The sequence below is a fragment of the Camelus ferus genome, chromosome 36 (assembly GCF_009834535.1).
Source record: "Camelus ferus isolate YT-003-E chromosome 36, BCGSAC_Cfer_1.0, whole genome shotgun sequence".
In the NCBI taxonomy this organism is placed as follows: domain Eukaryota; kingdom Metazoa; phylum Chordata; class Mammalia; order Artiodactyla; family Camelidae; genus Camelus; species Camelus ferus.
The window spans coordinates 11,181,297-11,207,967 of record NC_045731.1 but is presented as its reverse complement, the minus strand read 5'-3'; the positions used below and the strand labels follow the sequence as shown (position 1 = coordinate 11,207,967).

Genomic DNA, 26,671 nt, shown 5'->3' with positions numbered 1-26,671 from the left:
TTCCAGGAACTTGTGTCCCTGAAGCCTGGTAAAGCTGCAGAGCTGGTTGCTACTCACTTTTCTAAACAGATTGAAACAGTCCTTAAAAAACTTCAGGTAAATTTTGCACTCACCCTAGACATCATAACCACAGAGGCCCCCCCTCCCCCATATCTTCTGCTGTAGTAGCTGCAACGGTATTCTCTTTGGGTTTCATGTAATTTATTCAGACTTCTGTCATCCTCACATTGTGTTAATGATGACTAGAATTTTTCTTGGAAAATCTTAATTGGAATATAGCTGTATTAATGTTGAATACTGAGATGCTCAGTTGGAAGTACTGTATGTATCATGCAGCTAGTATTCCACTCGTCACCACCACGGCATTGCTGGGAGAGTGCTTTGCTCACTACCTTTATGGCCACTGAGTGGTAGAGATAGGGAACAGGACGGTGACAGGGACACGTAGCACAACCCAGGGTCCCCACGTGGCAGTAATAGTAGTAGGAGACACGTACACAGGATGGAAACCACAGCAGTGAGTGGGAGGCAGCTGGCATAAGAGACAGAGATGCGGAGTTCATTCACTGACACGCTTCATTTTCCCACTACTGTGCCCCCCACCCCCCACCTCCCACAGTATGGTAGTCTCTGGGGGGCACAGATAAGTGTACATTGTTTTCTTTAATTTTTTCATAGGAGCTGAGAAGCACTTGTATAAGCACAGTACAGTGTTAAAAGCTCTACACCAGACATAGTAAAAAAGTGCTGCAGGAACAAGAGGAGAGAGGGATCGACTGTGTGAGAGAGTCAGACAGGAGTTCCTAGATACGCACGAACTGGGCTTAAATAATTGGTATCAGTTGTCTAGGCAGAGAATTGGGCAGGAGTTCTAGATAAAGGGTCCTGGGTGTGCAGAGACTTAAAGGCACAAAGCGTCATGCATTTTCAGAGGATGACGTGGGGGCGATAGCAGAAGATGAAGCTATAAATATGTCGGGGGGAGAAGTTAGAAGTATAGAGACTGGAAAATAGGGTTTGGGGGCTTACAGTGAACAATTTAATATGTAAAGCTAAGAAATAATATACTGAATCTTCTGTGTGCTGGAGAATTACTAAGTGTTTTACGCAAGGGAACTATACCATTAGATTCAATTTATAGAAAGTTAGCCCTGTAGTGTGAGTATGACTTAGAGGCGCCACCGCTGAATATTGTTACTGAAGATTGTTTTTCCACTTAAATGAGAAATACCATGCTTTAGAAGGTCTCTGATGTAATTTGCAGTTTTACCTGGCCAAAAAGCAGTCTTGGTAACGTACTTTTTACCTGTAGCTTTAATTATAGATGTGATTACATAATGCTTTTTGTTTTAGAGAAGATGTCGTTGTAAATCAAGAATTGCTGCAAACGTCTCCGTGTGTCGCAGAGCAGTTCACTGAGCTGTTGTGTCCGTTCAGCCCCAACCGGGTTATAGAGATGCTGCCAGGCCTGGAGTGCTGCCGCCTGGAAGAAAGCATTCAGGTGAGACCAATGGTGTAGAGGAGGCAAGAGTCAACTTCCCTTAATCATTCACCATTGTATAAATGAGCAAAGGGAGACTCATATTAAATTATCTGCTTAAGTTTATACCTGGTAAGTGCTAGCACCTGAGATTAAACCCAGACAGTCTGACTCCATGGTGCATGGGCTCCATTGCTGTGATAAAGTTCTTCTTTGTTTATTCCAGTAAAATCAGAAACAGCACGTGTCCATCATTGTTATTAGTCAAGGTTCACAGCCATTATAGCCAACTTGATAAATGTAGAAAAAGGAATACCATAAAAATACTAAGAACAAAACACACTCTAACTTGCAGGCACTGATGTCACATGGTCCTGCTGTGCCGGGACCTACAGGCTGAATGGCAGCCAGGAGCCTTAGCGCAGGTGTTGCCTGGATCTTCTTTTCCTCGTATTCTCCTGTTGCCAAATGAAAATGAATGTGTGCGCACACATACGCGCGTACCTGTGTGTATACGCATATACACATGAACTCTAGTCTAGGAGGAGAGGTAGCACATTCCCTGTTTAAAATTTGTTTTTAAGCCTCCATCAGGTCTCCTTTCCTCTGCTGTTAGTACTCCTGAAACGGTAACCTGCGTTTTCCACATCCACCTCCTGAACTGCCGACACACTTAAAAAATTTTAATTATGAAATATTTCAAATGTATAGAAATGTACAGAACATCAGGTACATGTATACCCACCAACCCAATTTTATAAATGTGAACACTCTGCTGTACTGGCTTCTATCTTTGTTGTTTTGTTGTTTGTTTTAGAAATAAAGCACCCATTACCTGTTATGTCCCCCTGAGCTTATCACCCACGTGAAGTTGGGCAGTTTCTCCTTCCCATCCATGTTTTTAATTTTCCCTATATGTGCATTTACCTAAGGAACACAAGATACAGTTTTATATATTTTAAAAATTTGTATAATGATATACTGTATGTATCCAAATGCAAATTGTTTTTTATTAATTTTTATCTATCTTTATATGTATAGATCTAGTTCATTCATTTTAACCTTTATACAGTAGTCTATTGACTGACCACAACATTGTACACTGACTATACTTCAATAAAAAAAGTAAATAAATAAAAGCAGTCTACTGACTGACCGGCCACAGTTCATGTATTTCCCTATTCGTGGACGTTCCGATTGTCTGCAGTCCTTGGCCGTTACAAACTGCTCCATGGGACATCTTTGTGCATATCTCCTAGGTACTCAGGTGAGGTTTCTCTAAGTAATGTGCCTTAATATCCCCGGAAGTGGGATTCTTTAGACAGTAGAGTAGCTTAATTCCACTGGTTTTTGCCAAGTTGATTTCTTAGTTGTTTCCATCCTCCTCATCCGTGTTTTTAGTTTGCTGTTTTTTCACATCCTTGCATGTTCCTAATATTTAGACGTCTTATGTCTTTTTTTATTTGATGGAGCATGACACGTAGCCTTGTTGTTTTAGACTTTAATTTCTGCCAGTTCTGATGGTTCTCATTGATCACTCATGACACTTCGTCGCTTTCCATGTGTTCAATGACACTGGGTTTTCTTGTCCCTGAACTATCTGTTCACATCACTGGCCCGTTTTCCTAGTAAGGATTTGCCCTTTGCACTGATTTCTCAAAGTTCTTGTTATTTCTGGGTTTCTGATGCTAAGCGCTCTTTTATGTTGGAGGTGCCTCCTTCCATGCTGTTATGGCATATTTTTTAAATTCGTTTTCAGTGATTTCCATTTTAATTATCAGTATTTTCCTTTAAAGTTAAGTTTTTGTGTGTGTGACTTTTATTTCCATTCCTACTTTAATGGCATAAAGGATATCCTCTTATATGAGTTTTATAGTTTGGTTTTTTACATTTTATCTGGAATTTATTTTTGTAAACAGACCAAGAGAGGGATTTATATATTTTTTCCATGTGGATGACTGATGATCCACGTGTCATTTTGTCCTTTCTTCCCTTATTTTTAATGCCATACACCAAACTCCCAAATACACGTAGATGTTTCTGCGGATTCTGTTCTTTTTTGGTCATTTTTCTTTCCTTATACTAATACCACAGATTTTAATGAAAACAGCTTTAGAATAAGATTTACTAGTTGAAAGAAAATTCTTCCCTCGTCATTCTTTTTCTTTGAAACCCTTTGGCTGTTCTTGGCCTCTTACTATTTCATATCAGTTTAGGAATCACATTGTCACATACCTTTATAAATAATACATTTTCTAGGATTTTGATGAAGAAATGCATTGAATTTATAGATTCATTCCAGGAGAATTGACATTTTATGGTATTGTTTTCACATCCAGCACCATGGTTGCCTTTTAAAAATGCCCTTTGTGCTCTTTGGTGAGGCTTTGTCACTTTATATAACATCTTGTCTCTTGTGTATTTTCTTAAATTTGTTCCCAGATACTTAAACTTCTTGTTAACATTCTAAAGAAAATTTTTTGAAATGACATTTTTTACTGATTACTTTTGGTGCATGTTACTAAGTTTAGCATGTTGTTTTATATCTAGCAACGAGGCTGAAGTATTTTTTCATTCAAATAGTGTAGATTTTTATTATGACCGTAATATTTTGTGAGAACCATGGTAGTTTTTTTCCTTTCCAATCTTATGCTTTTTTCAGTCTCCTGTCAGAGGTCTAGGAGCTCTGGGGTTTTACTGAAAAGAGGCAATGACAGTGTGCACTGTCGTTCCTGATTTAAAAGTGAATGTGTCTACCATTTTATATTAAATACGGCTTTTATTGTAGGATTTTAACAGCTTTTTTTTTTTTTTATTAAATTACAAAAGTTCCATTCCCAGTTTGGATTAGAGTGTTTTATATTGTTTTTATTTTTGTCAGGAACGGGTGCTGTGCTGCATTTTATCAAATGATTTTTTTCTCTATTTATTGAGATGATCACATATTTTCCTTCTTTGATCTGTTAACCTGTTAATGTGTTATTTGTGCTTCTCTTTTTCCTTAGTAAGAAAGTATTATTCTACTCTATTAGTCTTTCCAAAGACTAACTGGGGATTTTTAAAAACCTCTGTTGTTTCTCTGTTGATTCTGTGACATTCTCTTCTGTACTACTTTTCTTTGTTTTATCGTAGCTTAATTGCTATTTCTCATTTACTCCCTAGAAACTTAGTTTATGAATTTTTATTGAGATCCCACAAGCGAATGTGTAGTGGTTTCATTGTCATTTTGTTCTAAGTATTTTGTGTGTAGTTACACTTGTCAGTTTCTGGTGTATATTATTATTGTTATATATTCATGTTACCTTTTGTGTCATGGATATGCATAATTCAGGTTCACAAACAACTTTTAAAATAAAAAGTAGAAAAAAATGAATGACCTTGGTTCAGTTAGAGTCCCAAATGGGCCACTCGAAGACTAGAAAGTCAAATATTTGCATGTTATACTGTAAAGTAACATACTTCTAGGGTTTGAATTCATTTTTTATTATCCAGAGTTTTTTTTTTCATTCTTAATAGAATCTTCTGACTCCATGAAAAAGATCTGTGAAGGTTTGTCATTTCCTTTTTCCTAGATTACTCAGAAGTATCAGCTTCAAGAAGTCACTGCCTAACTATTTGAAAAGAAAGGAGATATTCATGGTGCCTTTTTTAATGCTAGAGGTAAGATTTTACTCTGTGTGCTTTGTCATGTTTCTGTCTAGCCCCCTATCCATTTTATCAGTCCCATCTTTTTTTATTTGATGTATAAAACTGTAAGTTTTCATCATTCCATCTTAATTTCTTATGTCTCAAAGTAAGTTGCAGACAGGGTACATTTTATCTGTAAGTATTTCTATCACATGTGTCATTAACTAGAGTTGCTTTCTTTGTGGCATTTTTTGGAGGTAAAATAACCATATGCAATGCACAAGTTTTAATTGTGGCATTTATTGAGTTTTAACAAATGCATACATCTGTGTAACCCTAGTCCCCAACAAAATAGAGAACATCACCTTCAACCCAGGAAGTCCCTTCACAGTCAGTCCCCACTTCCATCCCCCAGAGATAACCACACTTCCGATTTTTTTTCCATTGTGGATGAGTTTTGCCTGTTTTATTCATTCATATTAGTGGAATCATTCAGTAGCTACTCTAGTAGAATTCTCCTTTCACTCAGCGTAATGGTTTTGAGGCTTATCTCTGTCACTGCACGTGTCACTCCTTGTGCCTGTTACTGCTGCGCACTGTTTAACTGTAGGAAGACACCACCGCTTCGCCGTTCTCCTGGTGACTGACACCCGGGTTAGTTCCAGCTTCTGATTATTCCGAGCACAGTTGCTGTGACCACGCTTGTACGGAAATGCTCTCCTTCCCCTGCAGTTACTGCCAAGGAGTGGGGCTGGGATATCGCAGGGTAGGCATCGGTTCAGTTTTGTAAGCAATTAGCAGGCATTTTCCCAAAGTGATTGTGGCATTTCACGTTCCACCAGTGATGTATGAGAGTTGTGGTTGCTCTGCATTCTCGCCAACAATTTGTCCTATCAGTTCTTCAAAAATTTTTTTCTATTCAATTGTAAAATAACAAAATTTATTACCATTTCAGTGGCATTAAGTACATTCACATTGTTCTGCAGCCATCACCACCTTTTATCTCCAGATCTTTTTGAACTTCCCAAACTCATTAGGTAATTACTCCCATTCTTCCCTGCCCCTGGCAACCACCGTTCTACTTTAGACTCTATGCATTTGATTACTCTAGATACTTTGTGTAAGAGGAATCAAACAGTATTTGTATTTGTCTTTTTTTTTTTTTTTTTTGGTGGTGATAGGTAATTAGGTTTGTTTATTTATTTATTTTTAGAGAAGGTCCTGGAGATTGAACCCAGGGCATTGTGTACGCTAGGCGTGTGCTCTACCACTGGGCTATACCCTCCCCAGTATTTATCCTCTTTGTTTCTTGCTTATTGCACTTAAACCATAAGATCTTCAAGATTTATCCACGTTGTGGCACATAACAGAATTTCATTCATTTTTTAAAGCTAAGTAACACTCCATTTTATGTATACACCACATTTAGTTTTTACGTTCATCCATCCATGGACACTTGGGTTGCTCCCACCTTTTGACTCGTGTGAATAACGCTGTTACAAACATGAGTGTGCAAATACTTTTTGAGTCCTTACTTTCAAGTTTTCGGGATATATACTGAGAAATGATACTGCTGGATTAAATGGTAATTGTATTTTTCATTGTCTCAGGGACCACCGTACCATTTTGCATAATGGCTGCATCACTTTACATTCTCACTGGCAGTGCACCAGGGTTTCAGCTTCTCCACATCCTCACCAACACATGTTGTTTCCTGTTTTCTTGACGGTAGCCATCGTCGTGGGTGTGAAGTGTTACGTATCAGTTTTTAAACACTGTCACCTAGCTGGGAACAGATTAGGGGTGTCCTATTTTTAATTAAAAAAAATGGTTCCTATTGGCTTCTTGTTTTTTTCTAGCCGTATGATTGTGAAACAGGCCAGGAACACTATTCCACAGAGCATTTGTGTAGGCTCTTACCCTCTTTTAGTCTCTGCATTACCCCGACATCTCTTTTTTCCCTTGTAATTTATGTGTAGATGACACCATGAACCTAATTTTGAAGCGTAAGTAAAAGTACCTATGGCATGGATAGGGAGTGGAGAAGCAGGAGGTCCTCCCAGGGAGTGAGATGGCCATTTGCAAAGGCACATGGATGTGAAGAAATGCGAGCTTGTAGGAGAGGAACCGGCAGCCCTACGGGGGCACAACTGTCCATGTATAGGCAGGTGAGGCTAGAGACAGAAGTTAGATCCAGATTTGGAAAGATTTTGTAAGACATGCTATAAAGAATTAGGACTGGTAATGATTTCACACAGAATCAACTGAAGGTTTTTAAACAAGGAGCTGATGTGATACTATGTTTCATAAAGACTGCTCTGTGGACCCAAGGAGGATCTATGAGAGGAGGGTGGAGAAGGAGGAGGGAACACCGGAAGCAGAGAGCACTTGGGGGGTACTGCAGTAGTACAGGTGTGACTCAGTGAGGACGTGAGCTGGGCGTGGCAGTGGTCGTGGAGTGAGAGGAGGTGGATTTGAGAACTTACTGATCATTTGAATGTGGTATGGGGTGAAGGAGAGGGGATTAATGATGACTCTGAACTTCAGGTTGACATGAGCCTGTGAGGAACCTCAGGGAAAGGAGCAGATTTGGGTAGAAGGGGTAGATGAAGATCAGCTTCAGCTTGTATTAAGCCTTTGGAACATCAGTTATGGGGGTGTAAGAATCCAGAATTCAGCAGAGTAGGGGATCCTGCAGCTGCGTGTTGAGGAGAGGCCACACCCGAGGCTGTGCACTATGCTGTCGCGATAGACCTGTCATGTCCTTTTTATTCCCACCCATCCCTCTTTCTCATAACCCAGTATGAATTTTATTCCCTTACTGCAAGTTTGGATTAATCCTAATCTTCATTTCTTTGCCTAAAGAATGTCATGATTGACTGTGGTGGCACAACGGAAGCGAAAGTGGGGCACAATTTGGTATTTTGAATCTGTTCAAGTGCAACTAGTGATGCTTTCTGTATACAGAGCAAGTCTCATCTAAATGACAGAGATCACTCTTAATAACTTTGTTGTTTCTTGGGTTTTATCTTTAAAATATGTTAATTCAGATATTGGTGGATGAGAGAGATGAAGTGTTCCTTTCACCTCCTAGAGACTGCAAAGCAAGCTTCCAGAGAGAACACATCAAGATGAACGTAAGTTCTTGAGTATAATTGACAATTTGTTTTTCCGTGGACCCCATGTTTTAAAAAATGTTGAATGATAACTGTATCTGTTAAATAGTAATTACATTGACCTGCATAATTACTGTTTATCCACTTTAATAGTGATCCCAATTTTGTCTTTATTTTCAAGGGCTTCTAGTAGGAAGTGAAAGAAACCGTTGTGATTTTGTGCTGCTAATTGTCAGGAGAGGTCGTTGTACAGGAACTTAGGTGCTTTTCACTGATCCTGATGAATTTTTTGGCTATGTTTTTGTACTTGTGTTTTGGTTATTATAAATGAGGTACCTACTAACACCCTAAAAATTATTATAATGTGCTGAACAACAGCAAAGTGGGCTTCTAGTCAGTAAGTAGTAGCCAGTTTTTCTGTGTTGAATTTATATAATTTTAGCACAATGCAGCAAAGTTTGACAGTTTAGAATTTTAAGTCTTTGTCACAGATATATAATTTCCATGACATTACTTGATAGTAAAAAATTACTGATTTTATAAAATTGTGGTACAATATACATAACATAAAATTCACTATTGTAGCCATTTTTAAATATTCAGTTCAGTGGCAATAAGTACATTCACATTGTTGTGCGATCCACCACCATCCATCTCCAGTACCATGTCAGCTTCCCAAGCTGAAACTCTGTACCCGTTAGACGGTTACTCCCCATCCCTCCTCCCGACTCAGCCCCATTAAGCATTCTCCTTTCTAGATTTGATTATTCTATGTATCTTGTATAAGTGGAGTCAAGCCACATTTGTCCCTTTTTGTCTAGCTTACTACATTTAGTATTACGTCTTCAACATTGGTCCATGTTGTGGCACATGTCAGAATTTCATCCTTTTTGTTTTTTTAAATGGAATGATAGCCAGTTTACAATATTGTGTCAGTTTCTGGCATATAGCGTAATGTTTCAGTCATACATATACATAGATTATTTTTCATATTCTTTTTCATTATAGATTACTACAAGATACTGAATATAGCTCCCTGTGCTCTACAGAAGAATCTTGGTATTTATTCTATTTATCGAGTAGTTAGTATCTGCAAGTCTCAGACTCCCAGTTTATCCCTTCCCACCCCTTTTCCCCCTTGGCAACCATAAATGTGTTTTCTGTCTGTGTGTCTTTTTCTGTTTCGTAAATAAGTTCATTTTTGTAAATGAATTTCATTCATTTTTAAGGTTAAATAATAATCAATTTTATGTATATACCACATTTTGTTTATCCATTCATTCATCCATCCGTGGGTTGCTTCCACCTTTTGACTATTGTGAATAATACTGTTAGGAACATGAGTGTGCAAATATCTTTTTGAGTCCCTGCTTTCAATTCTTCTGGGTATACACCGAGAAGTGGGATTGCTGGATTAAGTGGTAATTCTATTTTTAAATTTTTTAAGGAACACCATATCGTTTTCCATAGTGGTGTATCATTTTACATTCTTGCCAGCGGTGCACAAAGGGTTGCAAGGCTCTACGTCTTCACTGACCCTTGTCGTAGTCTGTTTTCTTGATTGTGCCCAGCCTAGTGGGCGTGCGGTAGCATCTCAGTGTAGTTTTGATAGGCATTTCCCTAATGATTAGTGATGCTGAGCATCTTTTCTTGGCCTTACTGGCCATTTGTATGTCGTCTTTGGAGAAATGTCCATTAAAATCGTTTGCCCGCTTTTGAATTGGATTGTTTTCCTATGACTTGATGTTTTCAAATAGCCCTCCTGAGGTTCAGAGAATCACTTGGTAGGTGATTTTTGGATTGTTTTACCCTTTTAACACACTGACGCATTTCTTGGACTCCTTAGCCAACACATTCCTTTAAATACCTTTACCCTAATTCTGTGTAGATTATTTGTTTCTGGAACTTCCATAAACGCTTGCTTGGCTTTTTCATATTTAATTCAGCTAAACCTTAATTACTATTTTTGTAGTGTCAGTATGTGTTCAGCCAATTTGGCTGTTAGGTTTGTTGCATTTATTGCATTTTTATTTTTCAGTTTATTGTTATGAAAGTAATTTCTGCAGACATTACATGAAAGATTGAGGAAAATGTAGGAAGAATGCTTCCCCAAGATCACTATAGTGATTTGTGGGTAATATGTCTGGAGAAGTCAGTTCGTTGAATTCCAGTGAAGATAAATTTCTCAGTAATAGTCTCGTTATTACCATTTACTGTCAGATCCAATTCTGACTGTACACTTTAGAGTTCTGGAGTATTTGCTTATTACAGGACACTGTCCTAGTTCCTAAAGGTTACACACAGATGGCTAAAACACAGTCATCACCCAAAGAACTGCAGTCTCTTGAAGGAGACAGATAATGTAAATTAAAACTTCTAATGCAGGTAGAATTGTGTTTTACAAAAGAGGTACAGTAAGAGTGGCAAAGGATTGTGGGAAATTAGGGAATTATTTGTAACTGATGGATCAGAGGTACTTTCATGGAAGATGTGACTAAGACTGGAATGATGAATAGGAATTTGAGAGGCAGAAGCAAGGGAAGTGTCCTGTAGGCTGAGGGGAATATGATCGTGAAAGCGCCTGGCTGGTCCCCTCGGAGCAGGAGATGACCCAGTGATACAGAAGTGGGAGGTGAGAAGGTGTAGCGGACTGTTTCCTGTGTTTACTTAGGGTCAGAGGTTGGCTGACATTCTGCTTTTAAAAAAATAGGCGTCTTTGATGGCTTTTGTGAGTGAGACTGATGTGTTTGGCTTTGTGTTGAAGAGAGCTCTAGTATTGGTATAAAAGGGAATGAGGAAGGCAAGATTTGGACAGTGTAACGAAGGGGCGGCTGCTGGAGTGCAGTCGAGGTGTGGAAGGGCCCCCGGGGTGAAAGGAGTGGGCGTATGAGAACACGGTGGTAGAAGTAACAGCATGAACAGTTTGTCTGAACATGCGGGTGAGGGGCAGACAGGAAGGCGACAAAGATGGCGGAGATTTATAAACTGGCTGACTTAAAGTGTTAACCTGTTAATATGTTATGTGTGCTTCTGTTTTTTCTTAGTAGGAAAGTATTATTCTACTTTATTAATCTTTTCAGAGACGAATTGAGGATTTTTTAAAACTTCTGTCTCTCGTTTCTTTCTACGACATTCTTTTCTGTACTACTTTTCTTTGTTTTATCGTAGCTTAGTTGGTATTTCTTGTTTACTCACTAGATACTCTCAGCTTATGAATTTTTATTGAGGTTCCACAAGCTAATGTGTAGTGGTGTCATTGTCATTTTGTTCTAAATATTTTGTGTATAGTTACGCTTGTCAGTTTCTGGTGTATACTATTATTGTTTACATGTTCATGTTACCTTCTGTGTCATGGATACACATAATTCAGGTGCATAACAACCTATAAAAAAGTGGAAAAAAATGGTGACCTTGGTTCATTTAGTGTCCCAAATGGGCCACTCCAAGACTGGAAAGTCAGATGTTTGCACATGATACTGTAAAGTAGCGTACTACTAGGGTTTGAATTCATTGTTTATTATCAAGCTTTTTTTTCCCATCTTACCAGGATCTTGAGACTCCAGGAACAGGATTTGTGAAGGTTTATCTTTTATTTCCTAGATTACCCGGAAGTATCATTTTCTTGAAGTCACTGCCTTTCTATTAGAAAAGAAAGGAGATGTTCATGGTGCCTTCTTAACCAGGAGGCCACCCATGCCCAGCTCCTGCTGTGCCTAGAAGACCTGTCAGGAAGGACGCCAGGAGGGGACTGCAGAACAGTGACCGACCTTGGGTCACTGCTGGGCCCAGGCAACAAGAAGCAACGAGTCCCTGTGGGCAGGAGGCCAGCATGTGCACGGACAGCAGAGCAGAGGTGCTGGCACCAGGAGGCCGGGTGGACACTGGGGTGCAGACTTCAGTCTCCCTTCTCCACCTGCTGGCCTAGCTCTGCGTGGGGCGATGGCCAGCCAGGGGCTTTAGGAAGGATGGGGAAACTGAAATTAGAGGCAGAAGGAACTTCCCAGGGTTCACATGGGGGCGAGTCCAGGGTGGGCGGTGCTGGCTTCCTGAGGCCAGGACAGCTCTGCTGCATCCCCGCTCACCCGGGCCAGGAGCGCCCCCCCTCCCGGTGTGAGCGGTTGGCACACGGCCAGCACCCTCTCCTTGAGCAGGGCAGGTCACCCCAGGGTCATGAGATTGGGGTCAGTCTGTGAGTTCAGGGGTGGGTACTCCCGCCTCCTCACTGTGACCCTGTCTGAGCCTCAGTTTCTTCACCTTGAAATGGAGGGAGGGTAACAGTGCCGGCCTGGCCAAGGCAGGAGGCAGAGGTGGGTCCAGGCTTTAGCTCCAGGAGAGTCTGGAGGGGTTAAGGGAGGAAGGGAGCTTCCTGGCAGGAGTGCAGGTGGGAGACTGAAGGGGCACCTGAGGGGCCATGTGACAGGCAGCAGGGTGGGTGGGGCAGAGAGGAGGCAGTTGGATGTCAAAGTCACAGCCAGAGACTGAGGTCTGACCCCACCCTCATCCTCCAAAGAATAGGTCACTCTTGATGTGAGGAGGCAGAGGTGGGAGGGGTCTCTGCACTGACATGGGCTCAGGTTCAGAGAGTGGGGCTGCAGGGAGGCTGGGAGATGCCTGGAATGAACTTTCTTCTCTGCCCCACTGTCCTGCATCCCCTCTGGCTGGGTTTGTAGATCCTTCCCTGAAAGATGGGATTGGGGAGGGGTGAGTTCAGAGAGGCCACAGAGGCCCAGAATGGTAATGACCCCCATGGCCACCATGGGGCTTGCAGTCCCAGAGCCCGTGGGGCCATGCCAGTCTGTCTGTCCAGATGGGCACAGCTGAGGCTACTGTTGCCTGTGGCCCTGGCCGGGGCTGCCCACTGTTCCCACCCAGGCCTAGGTGGGAGAGGGCGTACCGGGCCCCTGACTTCCTGTCACCCTTTGAAATGTGAGGGCTTGGCTTCTCTGTTTCATTCAACAGGAAGTGGTCAGAGTAGTTGAAATCCCTTTTCTCTCCCAGTCTGCACATTTAGGTTCCAACCTAGTCTTTGTCCCTGAAAGATCAGCATGTAACCGTAGGTCTGAGTGGAGCACTGTTTTTTTTTAACATTTTTTTATTGAGTTATAGTCAGTTTACAATGTGTCAATTTCCAGTGTAGAGCACAATTTTTCACTACACATGAACATACATATTCATTGTCACATTCTTTTTTGTTCTGAGCTACCATAAGATCTTGTATATATTTCCCTGTGCTATATAGTATATTCTTGTTTATCTATTCTGCATATGCCTGTCAGTATCTGCAAATTTTGAACTACTAGTCTGTCCCTTCCCACACCCCACCCCTTGGCAACCACAAGTTTGTATTCTATGTCTATGAGTCTGTTACTGTTTTGTATTTATATGTGTATATATATATATATATTTTTTTAAGACTCCACATATGAGTGATTTTATATGGTATTTTTCTTTCTCTTTCTGGCTTACTTCCCCAGGAGAGAGAGGGCTAGACGAGGAGAGGCAGGCCCAGGAGAGGGCAGGCCCAGGAGAGAGGGCAGGCCATGTGAGGGGAGGCCAGGGAGATAGTGGGCAGGACCAGGAGAGGGAAGGACCAGAAGAGGGCAGGCCCAGGGGTGGGCAAACCCGAGGGCAGACCCAGGTGAGGGCAGGCCCAGGTGAGGGCAGGTACAGGAGAGGGCAGGACAGGTGAGGGCCAGCCCAGGAGAAGTCCTATTAGACTTCCAAGAGATGACGTTGAGAGGCAATGGGTATTTGAGTCTGGAATACAGGAGGGAGGTCTAGATTGGAAATAGCAGTTTGGAAGTTGTCAACTTCTAGAGAATACATAAAGCCCTAAGGCTGATGGGGGCAGCAGCAGAAAGTAGTAGAGGCCAGAAGACAGCCTCAGGGGTGCTGTGTGCCAGCATTCAGGGGCTGGGACTGAGAAGACCGGCCAGGGCTGTGGGAGGAAACCAGAGCAGCCTGAGGCCTGGGAAGCCCCGTGAGGAAAGGGCTTGAGGAAGTCGGGGAGAGCAGCGGTGGGAAGTGTGGCTGCCGGGCCGTGCAAGGAGAGGACAGAGTTCCCCGTGGAGTCAGCACCTGGTGGGTGGTGGGTGACCCTGTCATGAGCAGTTGCAGTCAGTGGACATGCTTGCTTGGATGGAAAATGAGAGGAATCAGAGGAAGCGAATGGGAACAGCTCCTTTGCAGGGGCAGGAGGCGTGTGTGCCGGAGAGCAGAGAGATGGGGCCACAGCTGGAGGGTGAACGCATCTTTTTTTTTTAAGATGAGGGAAATAACAGTGTATGCTAATAGAAAAGATAGGTTAAAAGGGTAAATTAGTAACACCACATTCACTTAGGTCAGGGGAGTTGCAGGTGAGGGCAGGTATGGGCACAGAAATGCCCCTGAGAGAGTCAGCTTCAAAACACTTGCCAGGTCCAGTCCACTCAAGACCAGCTCCCAGGAGTGTCAGCCACTTAGGAACTCTACCGCCCCCTGCAGTTTTGATCCTGGCAGGGCCAGAAACCATAATTAGCCAGCTGAGGGAGGAAGGATGGAGTTAGGCAGGAAGAAGAGGCCTGCCCTGCCTTCCACTCCTCCTGCCAGTGGTCAGCCAGCAGCATGGCCTTGCTGAGTAACTGATGTGGTGTTTTCATAGTTATGTGGTTAAAAAGTTCTCAAATGTTATACCAAGCTCCCAAATAAGCCTTGGATTGATTCAAGATTTAATTGGTGGAAATAAAAGCAAAAAATAAAATAAAGAGAAGAAAGCGTGTAAACATAAGGCTGAGCCACAGAGCAGGGTCAGCAGGCGTGCGGAAACATGTTTTCATTTCATCGAGAGCGTGTGTTGGTTTCTCAAGTTTGTACTTAATGATACATATTGCCACAATCTCTGAAACCATGAAAACAGCTTTCTGCTGTTTGCATCTGCTAAGTTCCCTGGAGACTGGCTGGGGCCCAGAGGGATGGGGAAAGGAATAAACTGAGGGATAAGGAGATAGAGATTTTTGGTGGGGAGCTCTCTGGGGGACTAGGCCTTCAGCATCCTTTGGTTCCACCCCACTCTAACCACAGTTGCATACAAACATGACTTTCTCAGGGGCAAGCCTCACTTTTGGAAATGTCCCAAAACACTCAGCCACCTAGCACCAACATTTGAAAGGAATCCAAAATGGCCCACAAGCAATTGGAGAGATTTGAAATGCATTAGGCTCCCACGTGCGCACCGGGCCTCTGGGCCTCTGTGCGCACTCACAGGGACACTGGCTCTGGAGGGACAGTTGAGGGACAGTTGAGGGTCAGTGCTGTTGCTAGGCTACGACTGTTCCGGACGAAACATTCCGAGCCGCTGAGCTTCGCAGCCAAGGTGTGGAAGCGAGACCTCTGTGGCTCTTCTGTAGCGCCAGCGCTGAGATCGGGAGGCGGCAAGAGGCCAGGAGGGAAGTGAGCGGTGTCGGAAGGCGATAAGCCAAATGAAGAAGAGACTCGCTAAGTTTGTGAGCTGGGTGGGCTTCAGCGCCCGTCAGAGAGAGCGCAGGGATCATGAGCACCCCGTGCCTAGGTATCCCATCCGTAAGCACGAACTAAAGAAGTTCCACAAAGCCGCATATCTTGGCGATCTGGACACAGTGGAGGTGTTGCTGTTACGTAAGAAGAATTTCGTGCACAGCAGAGACAGGAACAACAGGTAACAGCGGCGGGGCAGGGCGGGGTGGGCCTGGGAGGAGCTGCCAAATAAGGTTGTAAGACATGAATTTTAAATTGCCTTCCCATGTCAGAGATGTTGAAGTGTGAGACAATGAGCATGTTAGAATCATTGAAGTACAGTGTTCTCTCGCATCCTTGCAGCAGCAAAGTAGATATACTGTCATTTTACTGAATTGAAATGTTGTCTTTGTAAAATAGTAATGGTAACAATTATAATATTACCTAACAATTATTGAGCTGTTATTTTGTGCAAGGAACTGCCAGACATTTTGCATAGCTTTTCATTTAAGCATCACAGTGGGGTCCTGTAAGATAACTACTACTTCATGCCCATTTTGTTGATGAGGAAATTGAGGCACAGACAGGCTAATTGAGAGCTAATAAGTGACAGTGTTAAAGTAGAAGTCAGACCCAAGCTGAGCTGAATCTCAACGGCATGCCCTTTCTATTCAAACAGGTAGTTCTTCCATTAATGTGGTGAGTAATAAGAGCTAATAAATACTGTTCTTTCCCCATAGAAAGAACTAAGATAAGAAGACTAAATGTTAGTTTTAAAGGGGTAGGAATAGCATGCTGTTGAATGTTTACAATTACGTGAGTAACTGTATCTTTGAACTAGTATGCTCTAATTTCCTAAACAGTCCTCTTACGTTCGCAGGACTGCCCTACACTTAGCCTGCACCAGCGGCCAGTCACCAGTGGTGACTCTCCTTATAGGGTGGCGTTGTGATCTGAATGCTCGTGACAAGGAAGGCAAGACAGCTCTCATCAAGGTGTGTAGCAGCCAACCGTGTCCACGTGAGATGGATTTGATTTAATTACTTAGAATAAAAATGAATTTACCTGTTTTAAATATAATGAACTGCTGGGACTTGAGGAATGTTAACTTGGAATGCCTGGCACTTACAGTCTGTTTCTTGCTGCGATACCAACAGGCTGTACAATGCCGGAAAGAAGCGTGTGTCAGTATCCTGCTGGAACAGGGTGCTGACCCAAATCTTGCGGACGACTTTCAAAACACTGCTCTGCATTACGCCGTCTTGGCTGGAAATACATCAGTTGCAGCAGAGCTGCTCCGCTATGATGCAAATATCGAGGCGATAAACGAGGTATAGCTCAACTGACTTTATTTACAAGATATTTGAAATACAGGGTCTTTTCTAGCTATAGGTGTTTTATTTATAGTAATATGTTTACTGAATACAATACATCAGGCCCTGTTATCATGGAAACAACTCCAAAGCCAAGGCCAGAGGCTAGAGGTAGTGCCCACAGAAAGGGCAGAGCTCTGTCTCCCAGCCACACTTGTACCCCAGAAGGAACAACTTCCCATTAGGAAGTGCCTGGGAGTGGGTGGTAGGCTCAGAGCCTACAGAAGATGAAGGCTTGCGGGGAGTGAAGTGATGGCAGGGGCTGGGTGCCTGCCTGGGGATGGGTGGGAGGAGGAAGGAACCCAGTACCCAGCAGGGGGAGCTGGGTGACTGCACCTGGGCAGGGGAGGCAGCAAGCCACAGGCCCTGAGCACCCCAGGATCCCAGGTTCTCGAATCTGGGCAAGTGAGGTCAGGTCCTGTTTGACAGCCAGCAGGGGCATTCGCTTGTGCTGGTGGCCACGTGGCCCTCCACGTACACCTTCACCTTGGGGTCTTCCACGCTCAGCCTGGTGCAGCTCCCCTGCGGGGCTGTGGCTGTAGGTGGGGAGCAAGTGATGGCGCAGCTGGTCCTCCTGCTTTTTCTCCTGGCTCTCCCCTGAAGATTTTGATTGAATAAATGTACTCAGGTCTAGACGCAGGTATTTAGAAATACTTCCCTGAGATTCTGATACAAGCCTTGGTTAAGGACTATTGAATGGATTCGTGTAATGCATGTAAATTCACAGATCTCAAAAATAAGACATCTCTGGAAGAGCGGGGGTTTGATAGATGCTACTGCTTTCAGTGCTCTGCTTTCCAGCCATGTTAGCCTGACTTTTACCCGTCTCTTCCTCTGTGACTGAGGAGTTTATTGGCAATATTACTGGCAGTATCTATTGCCTGGAAGAATAGCTCCTTTTCCTTTCTAACCACTGATCATTCAGTGGCACTCAGTCTTAGAAACTTGCTTGTGGTGAGTGATTCAATAAGTAGAGTCGGACCCTTTAAAGATTTTGCACCTTTTGTTCCCATCCAGGTCATTAGGTCAACAGGGTTTTTCTGATCGCAATAATAGGAAATCATGAGCCTTCTTTTGGTTAAAGCTGTGTAACGGACTCTTGCAATATATCTGTTAGATTCACTGAGCTCTAGCATAATCAAGATGACAGTCTTTTTTTTAAATTAAAGTCTAATTGATTTACAGTGTTGTGATAGTTTCTGGTGTACAGCAAAGTGATTCAGTTATATTTATATATTCTTATTCAGTTATATATATCCTTATTCAGTTATATATACATTCTTAGTTATATATATTCTTATTCAGTTATATATATCCTTATTCAGTTATATATACATTCTTAGTTATATATATATTGTTGTTCAGTTATATATATATTCTTACTCAGTTATGTATATTCTCATTCAGTTATATATATAGTTACTCAGTTATATGTATTATTCAGTTATATATACATTCTTAGTCAGATACACACACACACACACACACACACATATTCTTTTCCATTATGGTTTATTACAGGATATTGAGTATAGTTCCCTGTAGTATATACAGTAGGACTTTGTTGTTCATGTATTTTATATGTAGTAATTTGTATCTGCTAGTCCAAAACTGCTAATTTATTCCTCTTCCACCCCCTTTCCCCTTCGGTAACCATCAGTTTGTTTTCTATGTCTGTGAGTCTATTTCTGTTTTGTAAATAAGTTCATTTGTATCGCATTTTTAGAATCCACACGTTAAGTGATATCCTATGGGATTTCTCTTTCACTCTCTGACTTACCTCACTCAGTATGATAATCTCTAGGTCCTTCCATGTTGTGCAAATGGCATTATTTCATTCTTTTTATGGCTGAGTTATATTGCATTATATATAAGTATACCATGCAAGATGGCAGTTTTAAACATCAAGACCCATGACATTAGTAACAAATTGGAATTGTTCTAATAATTTAGTTTCGGCCATCTCATGAACTAATTATCCATTTGATTAACAATTGGGGAGAATTAGATACAGGTAGATTGTAGTTTAGTAGGCATTGGAATTAGTAGCATTGGAACATTCTTGAAGGGGGTATTATGAGTCTTAATCACAATTTTTATTACATGTTGGGGCCCAGTGTTTTTGTGTGTAAGACGTATGATTCTAAAGAAAGGCAAGGTTTTACATACAAATAGTTGATTTATACCCAACTGTTTGGGAAACACAGCAAACATAAAAACACAAGTGGGCTATAGACTAAACATGGCCCTGGATATGTTCAGTTTGTCTCCACACATTGAGTCAACATTTAAAATTTAGGAGACTTGTGCAGAAATCTACACTTCAGAACTTCTCCTAAAGAATCAAATCTGGTCCCCCTTGAGCCCAGGCCTGTGTGGTCTGCAGAGGTGGCCCCTTCTCGGTGGGGGGTGTGTTCTCCAGTTTGCTGTCCTCACTTGTGACCTTCACTTACTCGGGCCACCTATGTTGCCTCTGTAAGCATTTGAATTTACAATTCCTGTTGTATATTTTGATAAATATTTCAAGATTTTAAAGATAGTCTATATTAATTTATAGTCTACTTCATATTTTATAATAATCCCTAAGAGTGGGATGGAATTTTTCAAATTAGAATTTATAAGTTGGTTTAAGAAAAACTTTTTCTTTACATGCAAGTAGTCATATTCCCATTGGAATGTCTGCAAGCTTTATGAGATCAGTCGTAGTTGTAATTGGATAGGTTATGCATGTTGCAGACAGTATGGTATCTTTCTCCTCAGCGTGGCTCCTTAGAAATGTAGTTGATTCGGCAGCTAAATGGTTCTCTCTCTGGAGCAGTGTTTAGAGTGTCGGGAGTAGTAGTTGAGCAGTAAGGTAACTAGAGAATGCCTGACACACGCTGCAATAGAAGCGAAGGTTCTTGGAACCAGCAAATGTCTGAAGTGGGTTTCAGAGAGTGACTTCACAGGGAAACTTTGGATGAGGTCAAGGAGGAACCTTTTAAAGAGAAGGAGCACAGAGCGGCGAGGAAGAAGGGGCTACTTTTTATTTACTTTATAGTGTATGTTTAAGTTCAAAGATTTAAGTTTTTAAGTTCAGTTTTGAAATTTATATGTAATTTTGTACATTGTCAACTGTTTTTACTATTTTACAGTATAACATGACACCATTTTTACTCGCCGTCAGGAAGAACAAAGAAGAAATGGTCAAATTTTTGATGGAGAACGGGGCAAATGTACATGCAGTTGACAAGCTGCAAAGGTACAATAGTTTGTTCTCTCTCTCTCTCTCTCTTTTGTTTAATCTTAATGTTGTTCTAGAATAGTAACAGCCAATCAGAAAGATTAACTTAATAAGAAGAGGATTAAGTTAGAATCAACACATCATCAGTTAGGTAGAAAAGCAATTATTCTGCCTGGTGTCACAAAGAACAGTATGCAGCAGGATTCATCTTCCTTTATGATAGTGACTGATGTAATTTGCAACCTGATTTTTTTGGTCATACGGTCTTAAAATAGTTCAGGGGTTTCATTTTAGTTTTATTAGTATGGACTCTAGTTTTTATTTACCTTATGAGACAGTGTTGAATTTCTTCATTCTTTTATAATTTGTTTTAACCTCTTCTTGGTATATATTTTTTTCTTAAAAGATGCATATTAAACAAAGAGGAGTTTGTTTTGCTTTTTGGATGACTCTGCTTTAAATTACTTTCTTTGAAGGATACTGATGTTATTAGGTTATCACTGAGTGAGTATCACTAAGAGAGTAACTATGACCAGATACTGTGGGCTCGTCAGTTTTTATCCTTTTTCATTTCTAGTACAGTTTGATGTTTTTATTTTTAATTGATAATGGTAGAAGGAAGAAAAATAGCTTTAATTATTGAATAAACATTCCCTTTAAAGAAGACAAGTCTTAGGTGGATGATAAAGAGGAAAGAGCTGGGCTTTAGAGTCAGACGAGGTTGAATTCCCAGCTCTCCTGCTGGCCAGGTGTGTTACCTGGGGGACATGACTTATCACCAACCAGTATGTTTCCTGTCACGTAAAGGAGGGTCGTAGTACATCCTTCAAGGGGGGTTGTGCCTAAGAAAGACCATGCGTAGACTGTTCAGGTTAGTGCCGGGCACATGCTTCTCAGCGTGATTAACTGCAGCCGTGACTATTTTTATTGCCTTTTTTATTCATATTACTGTTTTCAGCCTGCAAACAGCTTCTCCTTACCTGACCTCTAGCTGATTTTAAAGTATTGTATTTCAGACGAGGGAAGAAATGGGGAATCCTTTATTTAAATCTTTACCTACTTCAGATAAGTGACCTCAGCATCCTTCTCCATCAGAGAACTTTAAATTAGCAACTTCTACTATGTGCTACCCAAGTAGGACAGGAGGCTTCTTTTTTGTCCCTCTGTTTTGGCCTTGGAGGTAATTTGCAAAGATGAGCACTCAAGCATGTAAATGGTCAGTTCTCCAGGGGTGGGCAGGATATTAACTTGGTAAAATAGATCAAATTAACTGTTTAAGTTAAGCTAACTAAGTTCCTAAGGGTGAAGTTGTCTCTTTTATTTTAGATCAGCACTCATACTTGCTGTGTATCATGACTCACCGGACATAGTCAAGCTGCTTCTTGAGAAACGTGTTAATGCCGATTCGCTAGATTCACACGGACGGACTGCTGAAGAATATGCTTATTGTAATGGTTTTGAACAGTAAGTGTTTACATTAAAGTGCCAGTTCTCTCTAAACTGAGGTTGAAAATGACCTAACTGTTACTTGTTACGTGACAGGTGAGAGTTCCTAGTTGGGAGCAGGCACTTTGGGGATGGCAGTGAGACCCTCCACATCATCAGCTGGAAACCAGCAAAAGGCCAGACTAGTGAGATGGAGCAGTGGGCACAGGGTTCTTTATCTCAGGGTTTGTAAGGTGTTTATCCTTAGGGTCCTGCTGTTCTCCATTTCATTCCAGTGTAACCCCAATGCATGGGGTACAAATAATGTCACATATCTGATTTTTCTAACTAGTTGTTTGGGTCTTAAAATGTTTAGTAGAGCAGAAAATCCTGTATTTTCCTTTGGGGACTTTCTTCTGTAATCTTGCTGTTGAATTTTCCAAGAACCTAAGGGATTGCCTAAGATCACAGTGACAGTCCTCTCCCACAAGGCATTGGGGCAGGGCGAGGGCATTCTAATCGTTCTCTTGTTTCCCTTGATTCTGTTGCTGCAGCATTGGTACTAAAACTGGTTTTAACAGGATCTCTTCGGCAGCTGGGTCTGGGGTCTGGATGTTGCTCTCTAAAGACCTTTAATAAAATTTTAAAAGAAGAAAAGGAAAAAGAAACTGGTCCTGCAGTCGGGTCATGATTGACCTCTGCTCCCGGGATGCCTGTGCTGATCCAGTTTCCGCGGTCTTCGTGGCGATGGACACGTAAACTTAAGAGTGACAGCTTGTTTAGTTCTCATACATATGCTTGTATGAGGTCATATATTTATAAATAAGTTTAACTACAAGTTATATAGTAGCTGAGGTGCCCTGAATTATAAACCACGAAGAACAGCTAGTCACCGTAATTTGTAACATTTTCTGAAAACTGCCACATTTAGATGTTACACCTATGAAAAAAACACACATTGGGTTTTATTTGGGATTCTCAATAGTTCCAGCATTAAAGTTCAAGAACAAATTATTCCATTCTTCCACTGTTTCTCTGAGCATCTGGGGGATACATTATCTCATTAAATCTTCATAATACTCTTACGAGTATTAATAACTAACTGCCTGACAGTAAGATCCCAGTTTTATAAAGGGAGACTTTGAGCTGAAGAGAAGCACCTTGTCCAGGAACAAACAGCTGTTGGTTATAGAGCTGGGACTTCTGAGTTCGAGATACTTTCCGTATGTCACGGTCGCTCTAGTTAACTTTTACTGAGCTGTACTGCACTCAGTTCATGACTACTTCACCTTACTTTTTTTCCTTTTTAAGTATACATCCTAAATTTAAAAGTGTAGATTGTACAAATTTGAAATATATGGGACAATTGAAGTTTTGATATTACCTCTGATATTGTCTGAAATAATCTAAGAACTTAATATATTTGGTAATTGTTTTTCATATTAGCATTCAAGTACTAATATTTATTTATCACTTTATACATAGCCTTTACCAACTGATTGTCGACTACAGAGCCGGAAAGATACCGAATACTTCCCCTCAAAATAGCGACCTAGGACAGAGTTCTGGTAATAAGTTACTGTTGTTGGGCCCACCGTAGATACGGAAGTAAGATTGAGGAAATTTTGATAATGAAAGGGCAGTGATGAAAGCCAGTGTGTAAATTTCATGTATGTTTTTATTTTTTTAATTAACTTTTTCTTAATGGTCTAGTATTCAGAAGTATTTAAGAAGTTAATTGTAGGTAATTTAAAATCTGAGACAATATTGTCTTAAAAGAAATTCATTTGTTTAATCATGGCCCCTTAAATCCCATATTATATCTTTGTGTAGATATGAAAAACAGGTTTTTTTTACTTTGTTGTACATTTCCTGTAACATTATAACAAGTTGGCCTTGTTACAGAACTGGATCTTTAATTTTTACAGCAAATGGATTACATTGGGTAAATGAATGCTAGTTATTGCATAGTGATTAGTCTCACTAAAAAGTGATTGTCTTTAAAACTGGGAGCTCGGCAATACCTTCCTGGTGCTGTAAACAAATGGCCAACAATTAGAACTGCACAGCTGGGCCAGTGTGCAGCATACTAATAAGAGATTGTTTTTTAAAGGTACCTAGTGATAGGGCAGAAGTCAGGAAAGCAGTGCCTTGTTGAGAAGCACTGGTTACTTTTCACATCATTACACGAACAAGGGTTCTCTCACCAATTTCATTCCTCAGAAGTGCAAACAATGAGATATGCTGCCTTCATGAGAGTCAGATGTTTTCTTCTTTTTTGGGGATACTTGTCATGAAACTATATTTTGTTAGAACAAGGTTTTCTATTGCCATTAGTTGAAGGATTGTCATAATAAGTATTCAAATAGCACAACTCAGGACTCAACAAATTGTAATAAAAGCACAGAAGTGCTTCACATAAAAAAAAAAAGACGACTGTTGCCTAGGTGTGACCCCTCGCGTGCTGTTCAGTCTGAACTGTATGAGGGCACCTTTAACTTGGTAGACCTTGATCAAGCAAAGAACTTCTGTTGTAGGAAATACAAAGATGGAAAAGACAGAGTTTTGGTCTTCAAGGTGCTCATAACACAACAGAGTTGCCCCTGGTTAATGTGTTTTTTTTTAACAGGACTTTCAAAGAAAACATTCTTATCTGTTAATTCATCCACTTAACAGATGACTATCAAGTGTGTTTTAGGTAGTAAGCACCACTCTGACGTTACAGAATGCAAACAGGTCAAAAGCACAGTTCCTGGCCTCCAGGGAGCTTGTTACTGTCATCACCATTTTTATGATTGGCTTTACTTTATTCTGTGCTTACTGTGTCCCAGAGCCCACGAGGACTTTGTAACTGTCTTTATGTATTTTTTATTGGTATTTAACATGTGCCAAATACTTCAAGTCCATGGTGAGGAAAGAAGTTTTTTAAAAGTGTGTAGGATGTCAGGTAAGCCATGCAGAGCGAGTAGAAGTTTGCCAGGGAAGGAGGCAGAAGGGCCGTGTTTGGTGGGTGGAACATCTTTGAAGATTACATTTGGCAGAAAGGACAGCGGTGCAAAGGCTAAGATGTGCCAGTGAACTTTGCGGGATCTATGAGTTTCATTTTGTTGGTGCAGAAAGGATGCTGTAGGAATGATTGGGAACGAGGTGACTACCTAGCTCAGGCATGCTTCTGAAAGCCTTTCTAGTAGTATAGAAAGGAGGAGGTCTGCTGTAGACCTTGGGAAATTTGTCAGAATGCTTTTAGCTGCAAATAATAATAGGAGCCCTAAGTAACAGTGGCTACAGCAACAGGAGTCAGGATTGTTTAGAAGGTTCGGTGATGAAATCAGGATCCCAGATGCTGTCCCTCCTTCAGCTGTGAGGCTGCTGGTGTTTGATGTCGCCTTTCCTGGTCTGCTGATTAGCAGCAGCTCCAAGCATCATCTTCTCACATGACAATATCCGCAGGCGAGGAGGGCTGCTTCTCTCTGCATGTTTTCTGTAACTAGGAAGGAAACAGACGCTTCCGTAGACTTCCCCTAGCATCTTATTGGCTGGGCTACATCACATGCTCATTCCTAAAGCAGCCACTGGGAAAGGAAATGCAGTTACTGTGATGACCGTAAAACAATCATTTCTCTTTCTGCAGCTAAGGAGAGTTTACCTTCTTCTCATCCTGGGGCAGAAAATATCCAAGAAAAGTTGCAATTGTCCAGCAAGGACAACGAAGAAGAAGTGTTTGTCGAGTTGGGAACCAGCAATGGCAGCTGCATGGATTCAGTGAAGAATGTTGAGCAGAAGAGTAAGAAGATTCGATTTGAGTCTTAGGGTTTCCTGTTATGACATAAAGCAGGGATGCACAAGCTTTTTCTGTAAAGGGCCAGAGAGTCAATATTTTAGGCCATGTGATGTCTGTCACATCCACTCATGTCTGCCATTGCAGTGTGAAAGCAGCCCTAGACCGTATGTGAGCGAATAGGGATGACCGTGCCCAGATAACACGAGGCTGACAAAGCCAAATGGTGGGGTGGGTTTGTCCCGTGGGTGTCGTCCAGAAATACCACGCTATGTAAGCTTGACACTGTCAGTTTATGATACTGATTCTACTAATGATTATCATTCTTTTGTGAGTCTCATAAAGTTTGGTTGGGATTTTGGTCCTTGAAAACAGCAGTTCACTTTAAAATACCAAATTTGGATAAACACCCTCTTTTTTTTGATAAATATAAAGGAGGGGAAGTGGTTTTTATGCATTAATTACCTACCAGGAGTATACCAGTATTCACTCAAGTGTGTAGTCTCCAGGTGTGGTCCCAATGGAATGCTTTTTAACAAAAACATTGGTCTTATACTTTCAATGTTCTGTGTTTTTCTATTGCCCGTATAAACTATTTTACTTTCTTCTTTAATAGAGATTTCAGTGACTAAGGTTGCACCGAGGTTTGAAGACATCTCTGTAAGCAGGTAGGATTTTATGGATTTTTAAAAATTACATGTTGACTAAGGGAACACAGAGAAAAGAAACAAGGCTTCTTGAGTGTCCTACTGTGGGTTAGACACCGTATTATGTACTTAGCATTTGTTACCTCATACAGTCCCCACAACAGCTTTGCAGAGTAGCTGTGCTGTTATAGCTTACTTCTAGTTAATTAGGCAACTGTAGTTTAAGGAGGTTGACTAGTTGACCCATGATTCCATGGTTAACAAGTAGTTGACCTGTGACTTAACCATCAGGCAGCCTGGCTCCCAAATCTGCTTTCTCATCCCTCAGCATAGACTTGTGTGACTTGTTTGTTTAAAGAAATGAACTCACTCATTTTTGATGTGTATTTTTCTCCAAAGTATTTCACCCAAACATGATATTGATGATTCACGGCCTCCATCAGATGGTAACTTAGATCTTGCTCCCAAGGTAAAGTGTTTTCTTGTGAAATTAATTTTTCTGCTCTGAATTTAGTTCTGTGTAGTATTTTCT

The 26,671-nt window shown here is 41.2% G+C and overlaps 1 protein-coding gene across 1 annotated transcript; it reads left to right on the top strand.

Moving 5' to 3' along the window:
* On the top strand, positions 1–26,671 carry LOC116661781 (putative ankyrin repeat domain-containing protein 19). The gene is made up of 12 exons (XM_032474326.1): positions 1–96; positions 1,354–1,501; positions 5,053–5,140; positions 13,698–15,895; positions 16,574–16,688; positions 16,851–17,024; positions 20,201–20,307; positions 21,616–21,753; positions 23,200–23,282; positions 25,346–25,498; positions 26,109–26,160; positions 26,539–26,671. Exons 4-12 carry the CDS (start codon positions 15,681–15,683, stop codon positions 26,645–26,647), a joined length of 1,146 nt encoding a protein of 381 aa, XP_032330217.1. The 5' UTR covers positions 1–96; positions 1,354–1,501; positions 5,053–5,140; positions 13,698–15,680; the 3' UTR covers positions 26,648–26,671.